This window comes from Hemiscyllium ocellatum, chromosome 2 (assembly GCF_020745735.1).
Source record: "Hemiscyllium ocellatum isolate sHemOce1 chromosome 2, sHemOce1.pat.X.cur, whole genome shotgun sequence".
In the NCBI taxonomy this organism is placed as follows: Eukaryota; Metazoa; Chordata; class Chondrichthyes; order Orectolobiformes; family Hemiscylliidae; genus Hemiscyllium; species Hemiscyllium ocellatum.
Window position 1 is genome coordinate 22,375,348 of NC_083402.1, and position 21,642 is coordinate 22,396,989.

The 21,642-nt window shown below is 42.2% G+C and overlaps 1 protein-coding gene across 1 annotated transcript in view; it reads right to left on the reverse strand.

Annotated features, from left to right (window-relative positions):
• Positions 1-463: 463 nt before the first annotated feature.
• The window catches only part of LOC132826880 (N(4)-(Beta-N-acetylglucosaminyl)-L-asparaginase-like), a 37,841-nt gene continuing 16,662 nt past the window's right edge, over positions 464-21,642 (reverse strand). The window contains exons 7-9 of the mRNA XM_060843155.1: positions 19,840-19,947; positions 12,603-12,736; positions 464-3,753 (exon numbers count right to left, since the gene is read on the reverse strand). Of these exons, the coding sequence (XP_060699138.1) occupies positions 3,659-3,753; positions 12,603-12,736; positions 19,840-19,947 (337 nt within the window). The 3' untranslated portion in view covers positions 464-3,658. The remainder of the gene's footprint in view (positions 3,754-12,602; positions 12,737-19,839; positions 19,948-21,642) is intronic.

Consider the following 21,642-nt stretch of genomic DNA (forward strand, 5'->3'; position numbering starts at 1 on the left):
GTAATTTATTGCGGGTCATTCTGTAGATGAATAAAGTTGGTTGTGAAAAAGTTGCTTCAGTTTCACTGCTCGCTTCAGCTATACAGGAGTGAAACCAGAAAGCCAGCAAGAGATTGTCTGCATATTCGGAGGGGGAAATAAAGAAAAAAGAAATTAATCGGTTCAGATTGGAACTATATTTAAAAGTGTACAAGTCAGACCAAAATTTGGAAGTTTTATTACGTTGGTGATCCTGCTGATCGGTGGGTAGGATAGCTATAAGAATTTCTAAATGAAGGATATATTTATTTTTTTTCTCTGCTCCATGTTTTTGACTTATAGAAACGTTCAGAAAATTAAATCATCCTCTACAAAAAAGTGTGAAAATCTTAAATTCTTTAATATCAGTCATTATATGTACAACACAAAAATCAACTTTAAGAAAAGAAATTAATTTATTTCATTTTTTCTGACAATTGCAACCATTTCAGATTTGGAATTGATATAAAAAGATCAGAATGACACTGACTTGAGGGGAGATATGATCTTATTGAGTATGATATGGCTATGCTGCAAGGATTGAGCTTATGGTGACATATCAAAAAACAGAGTTTTTTGAAGAAGTAGCAAAGAGGATTTTTGAGGGCAGAGCAGTGGACATGATCTACATGGACTTCATTAAGGCATTCTCCAAGGTTCCCCTTGGGAGACTGTTTAGCAAGGTTAGTCTCATTGAATACAAGGAGAACTAGCCATTTAGATACAGAACTGGCTCAAAGGTAGAAGACAAGAGGGTGATGGTGGAGGGTTGCCTTTCAGACTGAAGTAGTGGAGTGCCACAAGGATCGGTGCTGGGTCCACTACTTTTCTTCATTTATACAAATGATTTGGATGTGAACACAAGAGGTATAGTTAGTAAGTTTGCAGATGATACCAAAATTGGAGGTATAGTGGAGATTACCTCAGATTACAACGGGATCTTGATCAGATGGGCCAATGGGCTGAGAGGCGGAAGATGGAGTTTAATTTAGACAAATGCAAGGTGCTGCATTTTGGGAAAGCAAATCTTAGCAGGACTTATACACTTAATGGTAAGGTCCTAGGGAGTGTTGCTGAACAAAGACCTTGGAGTGCAGGTTCATAGCTCCTTGAAAGTGGAGCCACAGGTAGATAGGATAGTGAAGAAGGTGTTTGGCATGCTTTCTTTTATTGGTCAGAGTATTGAGTACAGGAGTTGGGAGGTTATGATGCGGCTGTACAGGATATTGGTTCGGCCAGTTTTGGAGTATTGCATGCAATTCTAGCCTCCATGCTAACAGAAGGATGTTGTGAAACTTGAGAGGATTCAGAAAAGATTTACAAGGACATTGCCAGGGTTGGAGGGTTTGAGCTATAGGGAGAGGCTGAAAAGACTGGAGCTGTTTTCCTTGAAGCGTCGGAGGCTGAGGGGTGACCTTATAGAGGTTTATAAAATCATGAGGGGAAGGGTTAGGATAATTCGACAGTTTCTTCCCTGGGGTGGGGGAGCCCAGGACTAGAGGACATGGATTTGGGTTGAAAGGGGAAAGATATAAAAGAGCCCTAAAGGGGCAATCTTTTCACACAGACGGTGGTACGAGTATGGAATGAGCTGCCAGAGGAAGTGGTGGAGGTTGGTACAATTGCAACATTTAAAAAGGCATTTGGATGGGTATATGAATAGGTAGGGTTTGGAGGGATATGAGCCACGTACTAGAAGGTGGACTAGATTGGGTTGGGTTATCTGGTCGGCATGGACAAATTGGACCAAAAGGGTGTTTCCATGCTGTACATCTCTACAACTCTTCCTGACTCTATGACATCAACATGTTTAAATAGAACTGCTTGACTAAACCTTGACAATCAACAATGGTTGGTAGTTCATGAGTTAAGCAGAAAATTAATATATGTAGCAGTTTCAGAAGTGTATTCTGAGGGGCAGCTGCCATACAGCTAGTTCAGCAACAACGCTGCATAACCAATGTTTGCTATTTGCAAACAAAGCAGTTCAACTGGTTCAAGGGTACTTGCTCCAGAGTTATGTCATATCAAGTCAGAAAGGTCATTTAAAAATACAAGACGACCTTGTTGGGAGTGCCCTTCAACTACAACAATTCATCTGTCTATATCTATAAAATGAAACATGCAAATGAACGTCAAATTTCAAGTACACCTCTTTGTTATGTTCTCCCTCTCCTAGTTTGTACATGTATCCCAGAGTCCAGCTCATTAGGCAGCTACATTTTAATGTTAGGGTGATTATAGTGAGGGGCAGTTTTCTTTTTAAACATTTAACAACTTTGAGGCTGTTCCTTCAGAACACTTTTTTTGGTTAGATTAGACTCCTTACAGTATGGAAACAGGGCCTTTGGCCCAACAAGTCCACATCAACCCTCCTGAGAGTTACCCATCCAGACCCATTCCCCTATCCTATATTTACCTCTGATTAATGCACCTAGCACTATGGGCAATTTAGCATGGCCAATTCACCTGACCTGCACATCTTTGGACTGGACACTCGAGTTGTTGCCTTTCACCAGGCTGAAAGGATGGTGTACCCAGTATGGCTCAAAGTGGTGGAAGGTTTTTTAAACTGGGGCTAGTCTCGTGTCTTAGTTTAGTGCACTCAGGGAGCAGTAGGTCAGTATGACAATTTGGTATCACCACTATGTGAAGGCAGTTCTGAAATGATGGCTTCACAGTCCAGCACAGTACACATTTACAGATACTGCTCCCTTACCCTCAAAGGAGGTGTGGATGCTGGGTCAATTGAAATTTTCTGAACATGAGAGATCAATCAATTATCAGGTGTAAAAATCATAAGATATGGATCAAAAGCAGAGAGGTTTACAGTATGGAAACAGGGGCCCAACTTGTCCATGCTGCCCAGTTTTCAGAATTAATTTAGTTCCAGGTGAATGGGAATGAGATTCTGATCAATCATTTCATTAAATTATACAAGAGGTGAGGGGATGGAAGACCTCCGTATGTCCATATAGATCTCATGTATTTGCAAACATATCCATGAATAGTTGTTACTAGTGTAATTTTACGGTTCTCCAATTACTTACTGGATTTTCGTTCTGGTTCCAAATATCTAATAGAACGGTCAATGGGTAGATAAATGGACTAATGGTATATTCAAAAATTGTGGCACTGGAAAAGCACAGCCGGCCAGGCAGCATCCAAGGAGCAGGAGAATGGACATTTTGGGCTTAAGCCCTTCATCAGGAATGAAGGATTTCTGCCCGAAATGTCAACTCTCCTGCCGCTCAGATGCTGCCTGACCTGCTGTGCTTTTCCAAAGCCACACCTTTTAACACTGGTCACCAGCATCTGCAGTCCTCACTTTCTCCTGGACTCATGGTATAGATCAATCATGGTCTAAATAATGGCACAAGCTCAATGGATTCTGAAAGGTCAAGTGTTCATGTGCATGCACATGAACAAAGAGTGTTCACATTTAGAGTACATCTCAAAATTCAAAGACAAACAATCTGCATACACTATATTGGCAATCAATATGGTCCAGTTACCAAATCACATAGCAACAAGGTTTCTTACAATACGTTAACAGATTGCAAGGTGTCATTTAGGTTCAAAAGTGAGTGCAAATGATAACAAGCCTTAAAGTCTTTGAAAGTGATGTATCACTGTAGCTTTAAATGCAATCCACTATCTGCTCAGAGGTCTCTGATGGATTGTGAACCATAAAGTGGAATTGGTTGAATCCTGGACATTTACTGCATGCAGCACCTGAAAGGAAAAGTTCAGAAAGACTCCAGTTATGGTTAATGTAACTCAACAGCAATAAGCTTGTTTTCTTGAACCACACGATCCTTATTCGAAATTGTTTCTCAGGATTTTGAGTGAACTTCAACCTTATGTCACTGAGAAAAGTCACATTTTTCAAACAAAAAGGCAACAGTAAACTGCAATGTGACCAGCTGCAGAATAACTCTCCCTCAGTTTGAACATTGTTCTTGTTTTAGCTTGAGATGAGTATCATTAACTACAAAGTCAAGAGAAGCAGAATCATTATAAAGAAGAAAAGCTACCATTCCTTACAATCAACAGTACTAATATAATGCAACTTCCACAACCAATCTTGAATATTCTTTGGGAATTAGCACACTGAATTGCTTTGACAATGTGTACATTGTAGAAGTCACCATTTTCTTTGCTCCCCTTCGATTGTACCTGTTGCACTTTCCTCTTCCCACTCTGGGAAAGAATAATTCATTCACGGATCTCATTGTTAAGAAGATATGAAAAACCACAAAGCAACGGCTTCAAATATTTTTGTCATGTCTTTCAAACCTTGCACGATGGTCAAGAGGAGTCACCTGTTCCTGGACCCATTTCAGCTGTCCTCACAAAATAACTGTTCCAGCGGCTTTCCAGCAAAGCCCATTGGAATTATCAGGCTCTCTTAGTTGTATAATTTACTGTCAAATGTTTAGAATATATAATATTTAGAATAGCCAGTCAGACTTAGTATACAAAGACACAGGGAACCTCAGGAGGAACAGAAGGATCTTGGAGAGCTTGTCCAAAGATCCCCAAGGTAGCAAGACAGGTTAATCGGGCGTTTAAAAAAGCTTTATTACTCATGACGTAGATTCTAAGGGCATTCTACTGAATTTTGGTTAGGTCATAGCTGGAGTACTGTGTGCTATTCTGGTCCCCAATCTATAGAAAAAACGTGATTGCCCGGGAGGGGATTTCAAAGAAGATTCAACAGGATGTCACCCAGATGGAGTATTTCAGCGAATGAAGAGAGCCTGGATAAGCTTGGGTTGTTTTCTTTGGAGGCAAAAGGGAAGTGCTGGAAAAGCACAGCAGGTCAGGCAGCGTCTGAGGAGCAGGGGAGTCGGCATTTCGGGTATAAGCACTTCATCAGAAATGACTTTTACCTGAAACTGCTCCTCGGATACTGCCTGACCTGCTGTGCTTTTCCACCACCACACTTTTCAACTCTGACTCTCCAGCATCTGCAGTCCTCACTTTCTCTCACTTGTCTTCTTCAGAGCAGAGAAGATTGAGGGTGGACCTGATAGAGGAATATGAGATTATGAGAAGCATGGACAGGGTGAATAGAATGCAGCTATTCCCTGTTGCTGAATGGTCAATAACATGGTGCATAATTTTAAAGTGAAACACAGCATGTTTAGACAAGATTTGAAGACCTTTCTCACCAGTGTTGGTCAAGGTCTGGCATACACTGCTTGGGAAGTTAGTTGAGGCAAGAAACCACATGACCTTTAAAAAATATTTGGATGAATACTTGAAATGCATAACAATCAAGGCTTTGGGCCTAATGCAGGAAAGTGGAAGGACAGTAGATAGTGGTACATTTTTGGAGGCATAGACTCGATTGGCCAAAAGCTCTCTTTTGTACTGCATGATTCTATGGTTCTAAAACATTCAAAAATAGATGAATGATGGTAACAACAATAAGTTTCATTTCTGTGACACCTTTAAGAAAGTGGGATGTATTTTGCATTAGGGTGAGAGGCTCAGAATGGAGATCAATGCTGGCCTCAGTTTAGATCTTCATTTATTGGCCAATTAGTGGCTGCCAAACAGAGGTGCACTAAGATGATGGTCTGGCCACACTTGAACCGCTACAGTCCAAGGTGATAGCAACCTCAGTCAGCCACAGTAACTTTGAGGTGAGAATGCAGTTGTCAAAAACCTGGGCAGGAAGGAAGAGCAAGTGGAACAGCTGCCCAGGAACGAAAGACACTAAGTACTAATACTAATGGATAGGGGTTAATGGAAAATGTTAATAGCAGAAAATAGGCAGCTCTATGTCAATCCACCATGGGATCAGAAAGGGGATTAATCAAAATGAGGGATAGAATTCATGGTCAGAAGATGTTCAACTTCATGTTGAAACCTGAAGGTTGTAAAGTGCCAAAGTGGAAAAAGGGGTGCTGTTTTTCCAGCTTGCTTTGGGCTTCGCTAGAGTATAATTTCAGGCTTTGGGCAAATGCATTGGCGTGGCCACAAGTTGGAGAAATGTCAGAGGGATAGGTTGAGGTCCTTTTCCAAACAGGACAAACCCATTCTGCAATGCAAGCACTCAGTCTGCATATGGTATTCCCAGTATAGATGAGATCACTCTTCACAGACATGGCCAAGTCTGCTGAGTTTCTCCAGCACTTTTCTTTTAAAAAGTAATTTCTCCAGCATCTGAAATACTTTGGTTTTATGAACAAATATCTTGATATCCAGCATGAAACTGCAGTTCAGTATCCAATTCAGTCAATTATTTCTCCTGACGCCTGTTGGATGTCTTAAAACTGGATCCCAAATGGATTAACCAAGGGATTTGGAAATTTAAAAAGATTACAAGCTTTTTTTTATTTATTCATAGGATGAGGGCATCATTGGCTAGGCCAGCATTTATAGTACTGCCCAGCCCAAAGCATCAACCAACCATATTGTTGTGGGTCTGGAGTTAGACAAGACCAAGTATGGATGGCAATTTCCTTCCCTAAAGGACATGAATGAACCAGCTGGGTTTTTCCTGTCAATAATCATCATGAGACTCTTAATTCTAGGTTTTTTAAAAATTGGATTCTGCTATGGTAGGATTTGAACCCCAGTCCCCAGAACATTATCTAAGTCTCTGGATTAACAGCACGGTTATAATACCACTAAGACATCGCCTCCCCTCTCCATCTGCAAATGACTGCAAAGCAAACTAAGTAAACTGGAGGTAGGGAAATTTTTTTTGGCTGAAAACCATCACAGTTACACTGAAGTTAGTGTGACTTCCTCTATCTTTAAAATGTTGTTATCATGTTAATATTAGAAAAAAACCCAAGAGAGAATGGGAAGCTCAACATAAATATGGCCAAGTAAGATCTAAGTCCTGGGAGACTAAAATCTAATTGGAAATTATAATCCCGAATATTGACTGCAAATCCAACAATAGACAAGTTACAATCCCAAAGTTCAAGGCATTTAACAGCAATGTTCATGATTTACATACTGGGCCAAGAACTGATAGGGAGAGGGTGAGGAATTAGAAATGTGGGATTTATAAATAGCTATTTCTTGAAGTGAAGCCAGTGGAATACTATATCGGTGTCTTTAATTTCAACATTGGAGTCAGTGATACTTACATAACATAGCTCACTGCACTCTGAAATGAAAACAGAATTTGCTGCAAAAACTCAACAGGTTTGATCCTGTCAAAGAACTGAATGGTCTACTCATGCTCCTAATTAATTATGGTCATTTTTATGTACCATTCTCTGACAACATTCTCTATTAAGCCAACTCCAGTTTCATTCCTCTGACAAAATTTGCATTGCAAGTGTCCTCTGGAGAAAATAGAGTGAGTTGTTTTGTTATTCGGATTTCAAACCCTTTATCCCTTAGTGGCCTCACAGGATAATAATGTCGACCTGCGCATTTATACTTTCCAATATTCGTTGCCTACTTCACAGCTGGTCGTGAATGTGAGAGACAAAACTAAACCAGTCAGCTGATCACAAATTCAAACTGTTTCTTTTCCAGCAGGTATTCTTTACTAGGCATTTCTATAAAGTGTCTCAATCTTATATTATGGAAACATGCTGTGAAAGAGCTACAGCTGGCTTTCAGTCCTGGGGAAAAAAAAACATATTGCATCACTCCAGGAGATAGGGCTAAACATGTTGATATGTGCGTCCTCACAGATCAGAATCATATTCTAGATTATTGGTGGGGTTATCCACTTCAATGAATTAAAATGAAACATAGTAACCACCATATTTTGCCAACTCAAACAATCCTCAGACTAGACTCAAAATCCTCAACAACCAACAGCTAATCACTGTAAAAGACCATGTCTATAACTGAAGATCTACATAGTACAGAGGTGGAGCCATTTATTTAATCAAGCATCATCTGAGGGATATGGGCCAGGAGCAGGCATGAGTCAGGATTAGTTTAGTTTGGAATCATGTGCAGCATGGACTAGTTGGACCAAAGGGTCTGCTTCTGTGGTGTATCACTCTGTGAATCCAGTGCCTCTCCTCAAGACAATTTAACCTGGTATCAGCTTAGTGAACCTTTTCTGACCGCTCCAATACCAACCTCTTGTGACTTTATCTTCCACTCGCTTTGAAATAAAGGCTAAGATTCTGTGTACCCTCCCTATTACTTATAAACGTGAATGCTCGCTTTTGTGATTCATGTTTGAGGACTCCCAAATTCCTTGTTCTGTAGCTTTTCTCTATATAAATAATACACAGCTTTCATGATGTATGCTAAGTTCATGGGACAAAGGCAATTATATAATCAGCTGTGAACATTCAGAATTGGAATAGCATGAGCTGTTAAACACAGACCAACTTTTAAAATCTGTCTGTAGCATGCTCCCTTTGTTAGAATAGGTGTATTGTACCTTTAAACAAACAAAACCAAAGTTTAATTTTCAATACACTACAATATACAGTCTGACAATGCCTCTGGCACTCTCCAACTCCAATACGTTCAGCCCTACCATCTTCTCACCCTAGCAACTAATTGGGGCTTCTCCCCTAGCTCCAGCTGCTTTTGAAGAGAGATCTATACGTCTTCAACATGACTTCATGGACATGAACTCAACTGATTCAGCAACATATCTCACAATCTATTCATTGTGAAATTTAAAAACACAATCAAGGTATAGAGAACACTGGAGTCCACAACGGTCTTTAGGTCTCTTTATTCAGTCTGTATTTCTACTGCTTTGTATTGTCCATAGTGAATTTCCCTGGCCTCTCTCTCTCTCTCATTCCATTGAGTATTCTTTCAGAAGATCCTGACTGCCTCTAAGTCCATCCCATACCCATTTTATTTAGATCCAATTATGATTAGAAAGCAATATATAGCAGATGCTGGAAAATGTGAAATAAAAGCAAAAACGACACTGGTAGAGGAACCAACCTAATATTTTATGTTCATGATTTTTCATCAGAACTGGGAAATAGTTATTTTAATGGGATACAAGCAGGTCAAACGGTTGAGTCTTAAAAAGAATTTTTAAAAAGCATGAGAAGGTGTAAGACATGGCAAGACCAAAATAAAATGATTATGTGATAGGCAAACAACAAAATAAAAACAATAATAAGGCCATACATGGAAGAGATTACTGCCAGAAATTATTGAATTCATTGTTGAGTCTGGAAGCTGCAAGGTGCCTAACTGTATGATTCTCATCCCAGTAACCTATCTATTCATAGGATCACTAAAATGCAGAAGCAGGCCATTTGGTCCATCGAGTTTGCACTGGCTCTCCAAAGAGCATCCCATCCAGACCCATCGCTCCAAACCTTATTCCCTGTAATCCTGCATTTCCCATGACTTATCCACTGATTATGTAGCTGCCACCTACATCTTACAAATTAAGGTAATTTACGAAAAGGAATCTCTGGTAAGATTTTATCGTGGGCCATTGAAAGTCCAGGTACCAAGCCATTTGATCTTTCCCATCCACCCCCTGTCAATTCGGATGTGCTGGAAAAAGTCGGAGATGATAGTCATTAAGAAAGTATGTATTTACATCATTACATTGTATCAAGGCATTGCAGGGATTTCAAATTTTGGGCAGGAGGCCACTCAGTCCACCAAGCCTGTTCTACCTCAGCACTGTCCCCACATCTCTCAATGTATTCATCTCCAGAAAGCTATGCCTTGAACATTCCCAGTGACTGAGGCTCCACAGATTTCTGGTTGTACTTCACTTTACTATGCACAGTCCAAAGACAGAGTTTCAGCTCTAGCTAGGAGAAAGTGAAGACTGCAGATGCTGGAGATCAGAGCTGAAAAATGTGTTGCTGGAAATGCGCAGCAGGTCAGGCAGCATCCAAGGAACAGGAGAATCGACGTTTCGGGCATCAGCCCTTCATCAGGAATGAGGAAAGAGTGTCCAGCAGGCTAAGATAAAAGGTAGGGAGGAGGGACTTGGGGGAGGGGCGTTGGAAATGTGATAGGTGGAAGGAGGTCAAGGTGATGGTGATAGGCCAGAGTAGGAGTGGGGGCAGACAGCTCAGGAAGAAGATTGCAGGTTAGGAAGGCGGTGCTGAGTTCGAGGGATTTGACGGAGACAAGGTTGGGGGAGGGGAATGAGGAAACTGGAGAAATCTAGGTTCATCCCTTGTGGTTGAGGGTTCCTAGGCAGAAGATGAGGCACTCTCCCTCCAGCCGTTGTGTTGCTATGGTCTGGCGATGGAGGAGTCCAAGGACTTGCATGTCCTTGGTGGAGTGGGAGGGGGAGTTGAAGTGTTGAGCCATGGGGTGGTTGGGTTGGTTGGTCCGGGTGTCCCAGAGGTGTTCCCTGAAACATTCTGTAAGAAGGCGGCCTGTCTCCCCAATATAGAGAAGGCCACATCGGGTGCAGTAAATGATGCGTGCGGAGGTGCAGGTGAATTTGTGGCAGATGTGGAAGTATCCCTTGGGGTCTTGGAGGGAAGTAAGGGGGGAGGTGTGGGCGCAGGTTTTGCATTTCTTGCGGTTGCAGGGGAAGGTGCCGGGAGTGGTGGTTGGGTTGGTGGGGGGTGCGGGGACCTGACGAGGGAGTGGTCTTATCGGAATGCTGATAGGGGAGGGGAGGGAAATATATCTCTGGTGGTGGGGTCCGTTTGGAGTTGGCGGAAATGACGACGGATGATACGATGTACGTGGAGGTTGGTGGGGTGGTAGGTGAGAACCAGTGGGGTTCTGTCCTGGTGGCGATTGGAGGGGTGGGGCTCAAGGGCGGAGGCGCGGGAAGTGGAGGAGATGCGGTGGAGGGCATCGTCGATCACGTCTGAGGGGAATCTGCGGTCCTTGAAGAAGGAGGCCATCTGGGCTGTACGGTATTGGAACTGGTCCTCCTGGGAGCAGATGCGGCGGAGACGAAGGAATTGGGAGTATGGGATGGCGTTTTTACAGGGGTCAGGGTGGGAGGAGGTGTAGTCTAGGTAGCTGTGGGAGTCGGTCAGTTTGTAGTAAATGTCCGTGTTGATTCGGTCGCCCGAGATAGAAATGAAAAGGTCTAGGAAGGGGAGGGAGGTGTCTGAGACGGTCCAGGTAAATTTGAGGTCGGGTGGAAGGTGTTGGTAAAGGGGATGAACTGTTCAACCTCCTCGTGGAAGCACGAGGCAGCGCCGATACAGTCATCGATGTAGCGGAGGAAAAGGTGTGGTGTGGCGCCAGTGTAGCTGCGGAAGATGGACTGTTCCACATATCCTACGAAGGGGCAGGCATAGCTGGGGCCCATGTGGGTGCCCATGGTTACTTCTTTAGTTTGGAGGAAGTGGGAGGATAGGAAAGAGAAGTTGTTCAGGGTGAGGACCAGTTCAGTCAGTCGAAGGAGGGGGTCAGTGGAAGGGTACTGGTTGGTACGGCGGGAAATGAAGAAGCAGAGGGCTTTGAGTCCTTCGTGATGGGGGATGGAGGTGTACAGGGACTGGATGTCCATGGTGAAGCTAAGGCATTGGGGACCGGGGAAGCGAAAATCACGGAGGAGGTGGAGGGCATGGGTGGTGTCCCGAACATAGGTGGGGAGTTCTTGGACTAAGGGGGACAGGACCGTGTCGAAGTATGCAGAGACGAGTTCTGTGGGGCAGGAGCAGGCTGAGACAGTGGGTCGGTCGGGGCAGTCAGGTTTGTGGATTTTGCGCCCACACCTCCCCCTTAGTTCCCTCTAAGGCCCCAAGGGATCCTTCCATATCTGCCACAAATTCACCTGCACCTCCACACACATATTTACTGCATCCGCTGCACCCGATGTGGCCTCCTCTATCTTGGGGAGACAGGCCACCTACTTGCGGAACGTTTCAGGGAACACCTCTGGGGCACGCGGACCAACCAACTCAACAACTCCGTGGCTCAACACTTCAATTCCCCCTCCCACTCCACCAAGGACATGTAGGTCCTTGGACTCCTCCATCGCCAGACCATAGCAACACGACTGCTGGAGAAAGAGCGCCTCATCTTCAGCTTAGGAACCCTCCAACCACAAGGGATGAACCTAGATTTCTCCAGTTTCCTCATTTCCCCTCCCCCCACCTTGTCTCAGTCAAATCCCTCGAAATCAGCACCGCCCTCCTAACCTGCAATCTTCTTCCTGACCTCTCTGCCCACACCCCCACTCTGGCCTGTCACCATCACCTTGACCTCCTTCCACCTATCGCATTTCCAAGGCCCCTCCCCCTCCTCCCTACCTTTTATCTTAGCCTGCTGGACACACTCTCCTCATTCCTGAAGAAGGCTCATGTCAGAAACATCGATTCTCCTGCTCTTTGGATGCTGCCTGACCTGCTGCGCTTTTCCAGCAACACATTTTTCAATTCAGCTCTAGCTAGGGTAATTTAATCAAAATGTTTCTCTAGATATCACAAAAAAACTGGAGGCAAAAATGCGGAATTTTACATATTTTTGTTATAACAAACACAAACCTGTACCCAAGTAAGCAAGTACAGATACTTAATGATAAATTAACTCTGTAAGGACATAGAATGAATGTTAAGTGTAGTCAAGTTTACCCAAGACTGGTTTATTTCCTGCATGGCTTTAGATTTTCTCTCAGGAAGTTAGTTTCACCACTTATCCTTACAACAGGTTTTGTTTGAAAGACTTACCATAACCCCCAGTTCTGTTCGCACAGATGATTGCGCCAAAAAACTTTGGGTAATACTTTTGAATTCTTGCAATAACTTTCTGGCAAGCTGTAGTTGGTTCCATTCCCAATCTCATATATTCCACTGCCTGGTAACTAATTTGAGGCAAAAATGTCAAACTGAAATAATGTCCACATGAAAAAATGTACTCAAAAGATCAAAGAAAAGAGCATTCTACACAACTTACAATGAATTTTGTGCACAAAATAAGAAACTTTACTCAGCAAAAGAATGCTGATTGATTTTAATAAACTCTAGTCAAAACTGTCTGTCTCTGAAACGTTGCAGGGAGAAACTGCATTCAGAACTGAGAATTTATACCTTTTTCTGAACCACGGCAAGAAATAGGCTCTGTATGACCTATCAGGAAAAATTGAACAGGCTGGGGCTCTCTTCTCCAGAGAATAAGAGACAAGGGTAACTTTTTAAAAGGTCTTAATGGTAATGATTCTGAAAGGGTTTCATGGAAAAGACATAGAAGACGTCTTGGCCTGTGCGCTCGATCAGAACAAGGCACATGATTATGATATGGCCACAAATAAAACCAATTGGGAAACTGAAAAATCTCTTAGAATTGAACTAAAAGGGGCAGTGTAGGTAAATGATATGGATGCATTTAAGGAATGCTTGATACTGAAATCATTGTCTTGTTAAACGAAGATGGGTGGGAGAAGAATTTTGCATAGCTTAACAACAAACATTTTCTCAGTTAATGGTGCTCAGAATGGAGCACAATACCCCAAATAAGAAAGGCCCAACCAATGTTTAAGGATCAGTATAACTCTTGTTTTTGCATTCTATTGCTTAATTAAAGTAAGGATCCCATAAAGCCTTTCATTATAAAAACTGCCAGAGCTCTAATTTTTTCCATCCTCTTTAAATGGGAAACATTTAGTTGATTTTGTCTCATCAGACACTTCCTACCAAAATGCATTATTTCACATTTCTCCACGTTAAATTCCTTCCATCACTGACTGCCCTTTTCACCAGTCTCTCTATTACTGAATTCTGTTACTGTCCTTCTCATTTTTGGGTCATTTCAAAATGATGAAAGTGTACTGCGTATATCTGGGTCTATATAATTAATATAAAAAACAGCAGTGGCCCCCAATACCATCGATGAGGACCAGCAGTGTATCCTTTGCCCCAGTCTGAAAAAGAACATTTGAACACTACTTCTTCCCTCAGCCAAGTTTAGGCTCACTGTTCCCTTTAACAGTGCGGGTTTTAATTTAGCTGACAGATGACACTTTGTCAAACCATTTTTGAAATGTGATATAAACAACTTTGTCCTTCTCTGTTGCTTTAAAAGAACCCTAGATATTCAAACAGGAATTGATTTTAACAAATTTCTACAGTCAGTTCTTCTATAACGCAATGGTTGCATTCTTGTGTAACCCCATGTTACAGAAAAATCGCGCTTTAGAAACAGTGCTTAAAGTGTTTGTGATGTAATGGCGTTATAGCCAACACATGTTTTAAAAATTCATGCTTTGGAAACAGTGCCCCCAGTTTGTCAATCACATTACAGCGAGTTCGCGCTAACCAACCTCCACGTTGTAGCAGAACAAATTGCATCAATGTTGGCAAATGCTAGTTTTCTAAATGTTAACTAATTTTGTCCTGGAATATAGGCTGTAAAGGTTTTCCCAGCTTGTTTTGTGAGGTTTACCCCCTCATCATTTTCAGATAAAGAAAAGACAGACTTATAATTTGAATAGTCTGGCACTAATGGTAAAGTTTCCATTGTTTTACCAGACCATGGGGCACATGCCTCATTGGAGAGAGACAACTCAAGTGAGGAGAGAAATTGAGAAGGACAATCCTTCATAATAATGTTAACTAGTGTGGGTGTTGAACCAGTGCTCTTGGTATCACTAACTAGCCATCTAGCCAACTGAGCTAGTCTCCCTTGCACTCTCACCCCCTTTTCAAGCTCTCTACACTTTCCATACTCAGTTTGGTTCTCGATATGAGAAATGTTACAATTCATCACAAGCCTTTTTTATTGGTTTCTTTTTCACTGCTCTACCTTTAATCATCCAGGGAACCTGAGTTTTGAATGCTCTAACATTCCACCCCTCCAATGGAAATTTTCTAGGAGAAAGTGAGGACTGCAGATGCTGGAGATCAGAGCTGAAAATGTGTTGCTGGAAAAGCGCAGCAGGTCAGGCAGCATCCAAGGAGCAGGAGAATTGATGTTTCGGGCATGAGCCCTTTTTCAGGAATGAGGAGAGTGTGCCAAACAGGCTAAGATAAAAGGTAGGGAGAGGGACTTGGGGGAGGGACGTTGGAAATGTGATAGGTGGAAGGAGGTTAAGGTGAGGGTGATAGGCCAGAGTGGGGGTGGGGGCAGAGAGGTCAGGAAGAAGTCTCAGTCCCAACCCTTGAACTCAGCACCACCTTCCTAACCTGCAATGCTCCTGCTCCTTGGATGCTGCCTGACTGCTGCGCTTTTCCAACAACACATTTTCAGCTCCAATGGAAATTTGTCTACTTTTGTACCTGAACTAATCCTCTAATTGGTTAACTATTGCTTTAAAATGAGTATTATTTGTTAAATTCTATTCCAAATCAGCTGGATTCTTTTCCAAGTTAATCTTCCACAAATTGTATTTTTATGTTTGATTGCACCTAGCCCTTTTCTGTGATTATTCTAAAGGTTATGGTGCTGTAATATGAACCAAATGTTCTTCCATTGAAATAAACTTCATTTGTTCCATTTCATTCCCAATAACTAGCTCTAGCACTTTCTTCCCCACTGAACTGGAGATGCACTGATCAAGCGTATTGGCTTGTTCACATGTCAGAACGTCTCACTCTTTGTCCTATTACACCATTGCAAAAGCCAGTGTACAAATAAACTTCTGCATTATGAATACTCAATAGATATTGCATTTTTCTACACTTTGTTCCTTCCCACTATTTACTGGACTTTTAGTATAAACTTAGTGGCACAAACGTTCCTTTGCTGTTTCTTAAAATTAAGGAAATGGACATTGCCTTTGACCCCAAAAAAACATCAGTGATGTAACAATAGCTTTGATCAATACTGGCACAATCCTTTTGCCTGCTCGGATGTATCCTCAATGCTTGAGTGAGGACAACTGAACAATATAAAAGGGAATTTTAACAGTCATAGTCAAGGTCTCAAAGGAGTACATTTCAACAGTCATTAAAATAGAAGAAAATACTGCACAAATGATAGGAAAGAGGAAGGACCTGGGTCAGTGGGTAGGTGAAAAGTTAAGAGGCGATTTTAGAATAGGCTATCAAGAGTAAATCAAGTTTAAGAAAATCACAAGGTAGTAGGAAGTGTACAGGAGGGTAATGCAGTCAATGTATATAGACTTGAAAAAAAAGCATTTGATAAAATGCAGGAAAGTTGAGCAAAGCTTGTGAGCATGGTTAGAACCCAATGGGGAGGGGGAATAAAGGCACTCTCAATTTAAATATAAAATTTGCTGAGTGTTGGAAACAGATGAACCCCCACAGGCCATTTGACCCATTGAGTCTACATCATCCCTCTGAAGAGCATCCCATCCAATCCCTATGACCCTACATTTCCCGAATCTGCACATCACTGGGCTATGGGAACAAACCCGAGCAACCAACCAAAGGGAGAATGTCTGTGCCGAGTTTGCACTGTCACCTGACAGCGGAATTACACCCGGGTCCCTGGCACTGTGAGGCAGCAGTGCTAGCCACTGAGCAGCCCCAGATATCGCTAACAATTATTTTTCATATCTCTTGTCGGCTTTCCAGTCATCAGTGCTGAGACTCCCATCCTTCCTGATATGTCAGTGACATAGACTTGTGCAAGGTCACCACTTCAAAATTTATGGCTGATATAAAACAGAATTATTGTGAACTGTGGGGAGGACAGCGTAAATCTTCAAAAGGACATAGAAAAGAAAGACAAAGAAATAGGCACAGAACTGGAAGAATGCAATACAGAGAAATATGGAATGATTCCAACCACACTGCCGCCTGCCTTCCCTGCTCTGTGAGGGAGGGAGGTGGATGGGGCGTGCATTTCGAGACAGCAATGACAAAGCTGCACAGCGGCTCAGTGGTTAGCACGGCTACCTCACAATGCCGGTGACTTGTGTTTAACTCCAGCCCCAGGCAACTGTCTGTGTGGAGTTTGCACATTCTCCCTGGTGTCTGCGTGGGTTTCCTCCGGGTGCTCCGGTTTCCTCCCAAAGTCCAAAGAAATGTAGGTTAGGTGGGTTGGCCACGGGAAATTGCCTGCGGTGTTCACGGATGTGTAGGTTAGGTGGATTAGCCATAGGAGTTGCAGGGATTTGGGAAGGGATTGCAGGGGGTGAGGCTGGGTGGGATCCTCCTCCGAGATTGGGTGTGGGCTTGCTTGGCTGAATCACCTGTTTCCACACCATTGGGATTCTATGACCCATTCTAGAGAGAAGTGGGGGAGGGAACATAAATCAATGCATAGAATTCTAAAGGGTGTACTCGAATGGAAATGTCTGTATATATCCTTGAAAGTGGCTGTGCAGGTTGGAAAGAATCTAAAACACGAGTTTTATAAATAGCTCATACTTACAAAATCAAGAAAACGGTACAATAACTCTATGTAAAATATTGTGCCAGCCTCAAGTGGAAAACTGATTCATGAGAATGACTCCAGGAATGAGGAACATCCAATACGTAGATAGATTGGAAAAGGAAATGGCTCTGAGCTGAGGCCAGTCTCCTTGAAGAGGAGAAGGTGAGAAGAGATTTGATAGCAGGTCTGTAAAGGAGGGAGTGGACAGGGAGAGTCGGTCCTGATTGGTGTCTTCCGGTTCACCAATTTATGACGGTTGACAAAGGAAGCAACAATAAGTTGCTTTCATTTAGAGTCACACAGTCAGAGATGCGCAGCACAGAAACAGACCCTTCGGTCCAACTCAATGCCAATCAGATTTCCTAACCTAATCTAATATCATTTTCCAGCACTTGGCCCATGTCCAGATGCCTTTTAAATGTAATTGTACCAGCCTCCACCACTTTCTCTGGCAGCTTATTCCATATATGCTCCACCCTCTGTGTGAAAACGTTGCCCTTTAGGTTCCTTTTATATCTTTCCCCTAAACCTATACCCTTTAGTTCTGGACTCCCTCACCCCAGGGAAAAGAGTTTGTCTATTTATTATGTCCCTGACCCTCATTATTTCATAAATCTCTATAAAAGTCACCCCTCAGCCTCTGACACTCCAGGGAAAACAGCTCCAATCTATTCAGCCATCCCAATAGCTCAAATCCTCCAACCCTGGCAACATCCTTGTAAATCTTTTCTGAACCCTTCCAAGTTTCACAACATCCTTCCGATAGGAAGGAGACCAGAACTGCATGGAATATTCCAATAGTGGCTGAACCAATGTCCTGTACAATTACAACATGACCTCCCAACTCCTATACTCAGTGATCCGATTAATGAAGGAAAGCATACCTAATGCCTTCTTCACTGTCCTACCTGCCCGTGACTCTACTTTCAAGAAACTATGAACCTGCACTCCCATCTGATCAAGATCCTGTTGTACTCTGAAGTAATCTTCTTCACTGTCCATTCCACCTCCAATTTTCATTTCATCTGCAAACTTACTAACTATACCTCCTATGTTCACATCCAAATCATTTATGTAAATGACGATAAGCAGTGGACCCAGCACCTACCTTTGAGCTTTTCCAGCATCATGTTCTTTGACATCTACTGCTCTGCCCTTAATCCTCTTTGTTACTTCTTCAAAAAACTCAATCAAATTCGAGAGACATGATTTCCCACGCTCAAAGCCATGCCGAACATCCCTGATCAGTCTTTGCCTTTCCAAATTCATGTAAATTCTGTCCCTCAGGATTTCCTCCAACAACTTGCCCACCATCAACGTCAGACTCACTGGTCTATAGTTCCATGGCCATTCCTTATCACCTATCTTAAATAGTGGCACCATATTAGCCAACCTGCAGTCTTCTGGGACCTCACGTGCAATTATCGACCATACAAATATCTCAGCAAGGAGCCCAGCAATCACTTCCCTGGCATCCCCCAGAGTTCTGGAGTACACCTGATCAAGTCCTGGGGATTTATCCACCTGTAAGCATTTAGAGACATCCAGCACCTCCTCCTCTGTAATATGGATGTTTTCTGCAGCAAGTGATTTAGCTATGAAATGTGATGTACTTTGAGAATGACTGGGAGACAGATACAACCATGGTTTTCAAAAGAAACCCGAATGATTACATTTGTAGGGCTATAGGGGGAATAAAAGCCAAGGGAGTGGCAATGTTTAAATTGCTTTCACAGAGAGACAGCACAGAAATAATAGGCTGAATGGCCTCAGTGTTGTATTTATTGTAAGAACCTATAATGCCTGTGGCCCATAATAACAAGTTCCCAATCTTCCCTTTCTTTGAGCCAAATATCATTGTGACTGCTGCATCATTGAACTGAAATTTGCTGGAATAATTACAATTAAGTTCTTAGTGCTTGCTGTTAGTATGGGAGCATTTGGAAAGTTATTACATCTCTACACACTGGAAAAAAATTCAAACATCCAGAGATTGCTGTGAGAGACATCTTTCTGTTGCATAGGGAGCACTGTTACAGTTCTTACCCATAGACTCTGCATTGAAATAAATTTCACAGTGTGAACCTGCTGTCCTTGTACACTAACTCCATATGAATGACTCAAAATGTTGGGATTGGTACATGCAGAAATCAGAGTTTTAACTGAACAAACTCTCCAGCTCTATATAAAAAAATTTAGAACTATGCTGTTCTAATCCCTCAAACAAAAATAAGCTTCTGGAAATATAACTTACTTTGACTAAGCATTGTGTAAGTAAACTCAAATATTTCTTGCCCTGATCCCAGACACAAAGATGCCATTTTAGGAGGCTTCATGCTAGAATAAACACGGGTCTGTGCTTTAAAGCCAGTCAAATCTTCACTGGCAGCCGTCATTGGAGCAAATGATGCATTTTCTTATGTTGTGGGGGACACTTTCACTATTAATTGTGAAATTTAGACTTCTGTCTCCTGTGCAGAGATAACTCAGCAACTATTTTTACAATGCAACATACCCTCACACACATAAATTTCTAAATCCACTGTCTTAAGTTTGCTCCCTGCTAGACCATTCCAATTTCTGAACTCCATCATCTGGAAAAAGGTGGATATGGTCAGAAAGACGTACCTCGGAAGAAACCGCATCATAATATCGCCCATCCCTGTAGCAGCTGCAGCTCCGGCTGTGCTATCGGCATAAGCACCTGCCCCAACTATTGGTGAATCTCCCACACGGCTAGAAGGAACACAAATAATTATTGGGAGGCAATAGCCTGGTGGTATTATTGCTCGACTAGTAGTCCAAAAACTCAGCTACTGTTCTGGGGCCCAGGTTCATATCCTACCATGGGTACATGGTAGCATTTGAATTCAATAAAAAAATCTGGAATTAATGGTCTACTAATGACCATAAAATTGTCATCAATTGTTAGAAAAACCCATCTGGATTCACTCATGTCCTTTAGGGAAGAAAATCTACCATCTTTACCTGGTCTGACCTAGATGTGACTCCAGATCCACAGTAATGTGGTTGACTTTTAATTCCCCTCTGGGCAACTAGGGATAGGCAAGAAATGTTGGCCTAGCCAGAGATACCTTCATCCCATGAGTGAATAAAACAAGAGTAAAATAATCATTGTTTTTTGAGTAAATATTTATTTGGATCACAGAAATCACAGTGTGTCAGGCAGCATCCATGGAGAGAGAACAAGCTAACATTTTGAGTCAAGATGACCCTTCATCAGAGCTGACGTAAAGCTTGCTCTCCCTCCATGGATGCCAACTGACCTGCTGTCATCTCCAGCATTTGTTGCTTTCAGTGCAGATTCCAGCATCAGTGGTAATTTGCTCTTTCATCCCAGAAAATTAAATTTCACTGTTTAAAAAATGCTTAGAAATACCATGCTAATTCACTGAACAATTCAACACCTCATTATTCTCTAAGTGGGGAAGAAATGCCTCTGGACTAAATGGCAAAGCTCCAATTAACATGAGGTTTCACCCAACAATCAGTGGGAATACTAGGCAACAAATGGAAAGTCAAATATTAGCAAATTTTGTAAAGCATTATAAACTTTTTTGACTTTATGTTCACTGTTCCTTCCAGTATATCTTCCTACCAACAATTTTGAATCTTTATGGGTTTTCTTCCATTATCTCATGACACAAGATTCCATGAGACTGAGAGAGGGATTAAATTTAACTTTAGACCAACACAATTTCTCTCACATTCTACCTCAAGTAACTAAAGACTTGCATGCAGTTGGCTGCAATATTGCAAAAACAACTTGCATTTATAAAGCACCACTGACATGGTTACACATCCAAAAGTTGTTTCACAGGAGCGAAGGTCAACAAAATCAAGTTGACAGCAAGCCCAACTAAACAAGATGATGGAATGGGTGACCAAAAGCTGGTCAAAAACAGTGAGTTTTTATAGGAACTCCTTAAAAAGAGAGACAGAGATTTAGGAAAGAAATTCCAGAGTTAAACACAAACTGAAGGCACAGCTGCTAGCAGAATGAGGAAGGTTTCGGCAAGAAAAACATCCAAGGTTTATTAGCTAGACGCAACTTAGGTATTAAACCTAGGACTTTCCCCTTGTTTAGCAATCCAATGTCTAACCTCACCTCCACATTTCAAACTCCCGTCCCCATAATCCCTCTAACCATGGTTACTTCTCCAACATTAGGCTCTGCTCCCCAGTCACAAAAGAACACCCACCTGAATGGAGAGGACAAACAACTAAAATGATTGAGATTATTCTTGAACAAAAAGACATCGTAAACAAATTTAGTCCTTTAGCACCAGATATGGCTAGATCACTTGTCAGCTTCTGCTCCTGTCTGTGAAAATTGCTCATAATTTCTGGATCATTCTGGGATGCAAAGGTACTTCAACTTCTCTGCAGTAAACAGTCTTTGAAATGAAC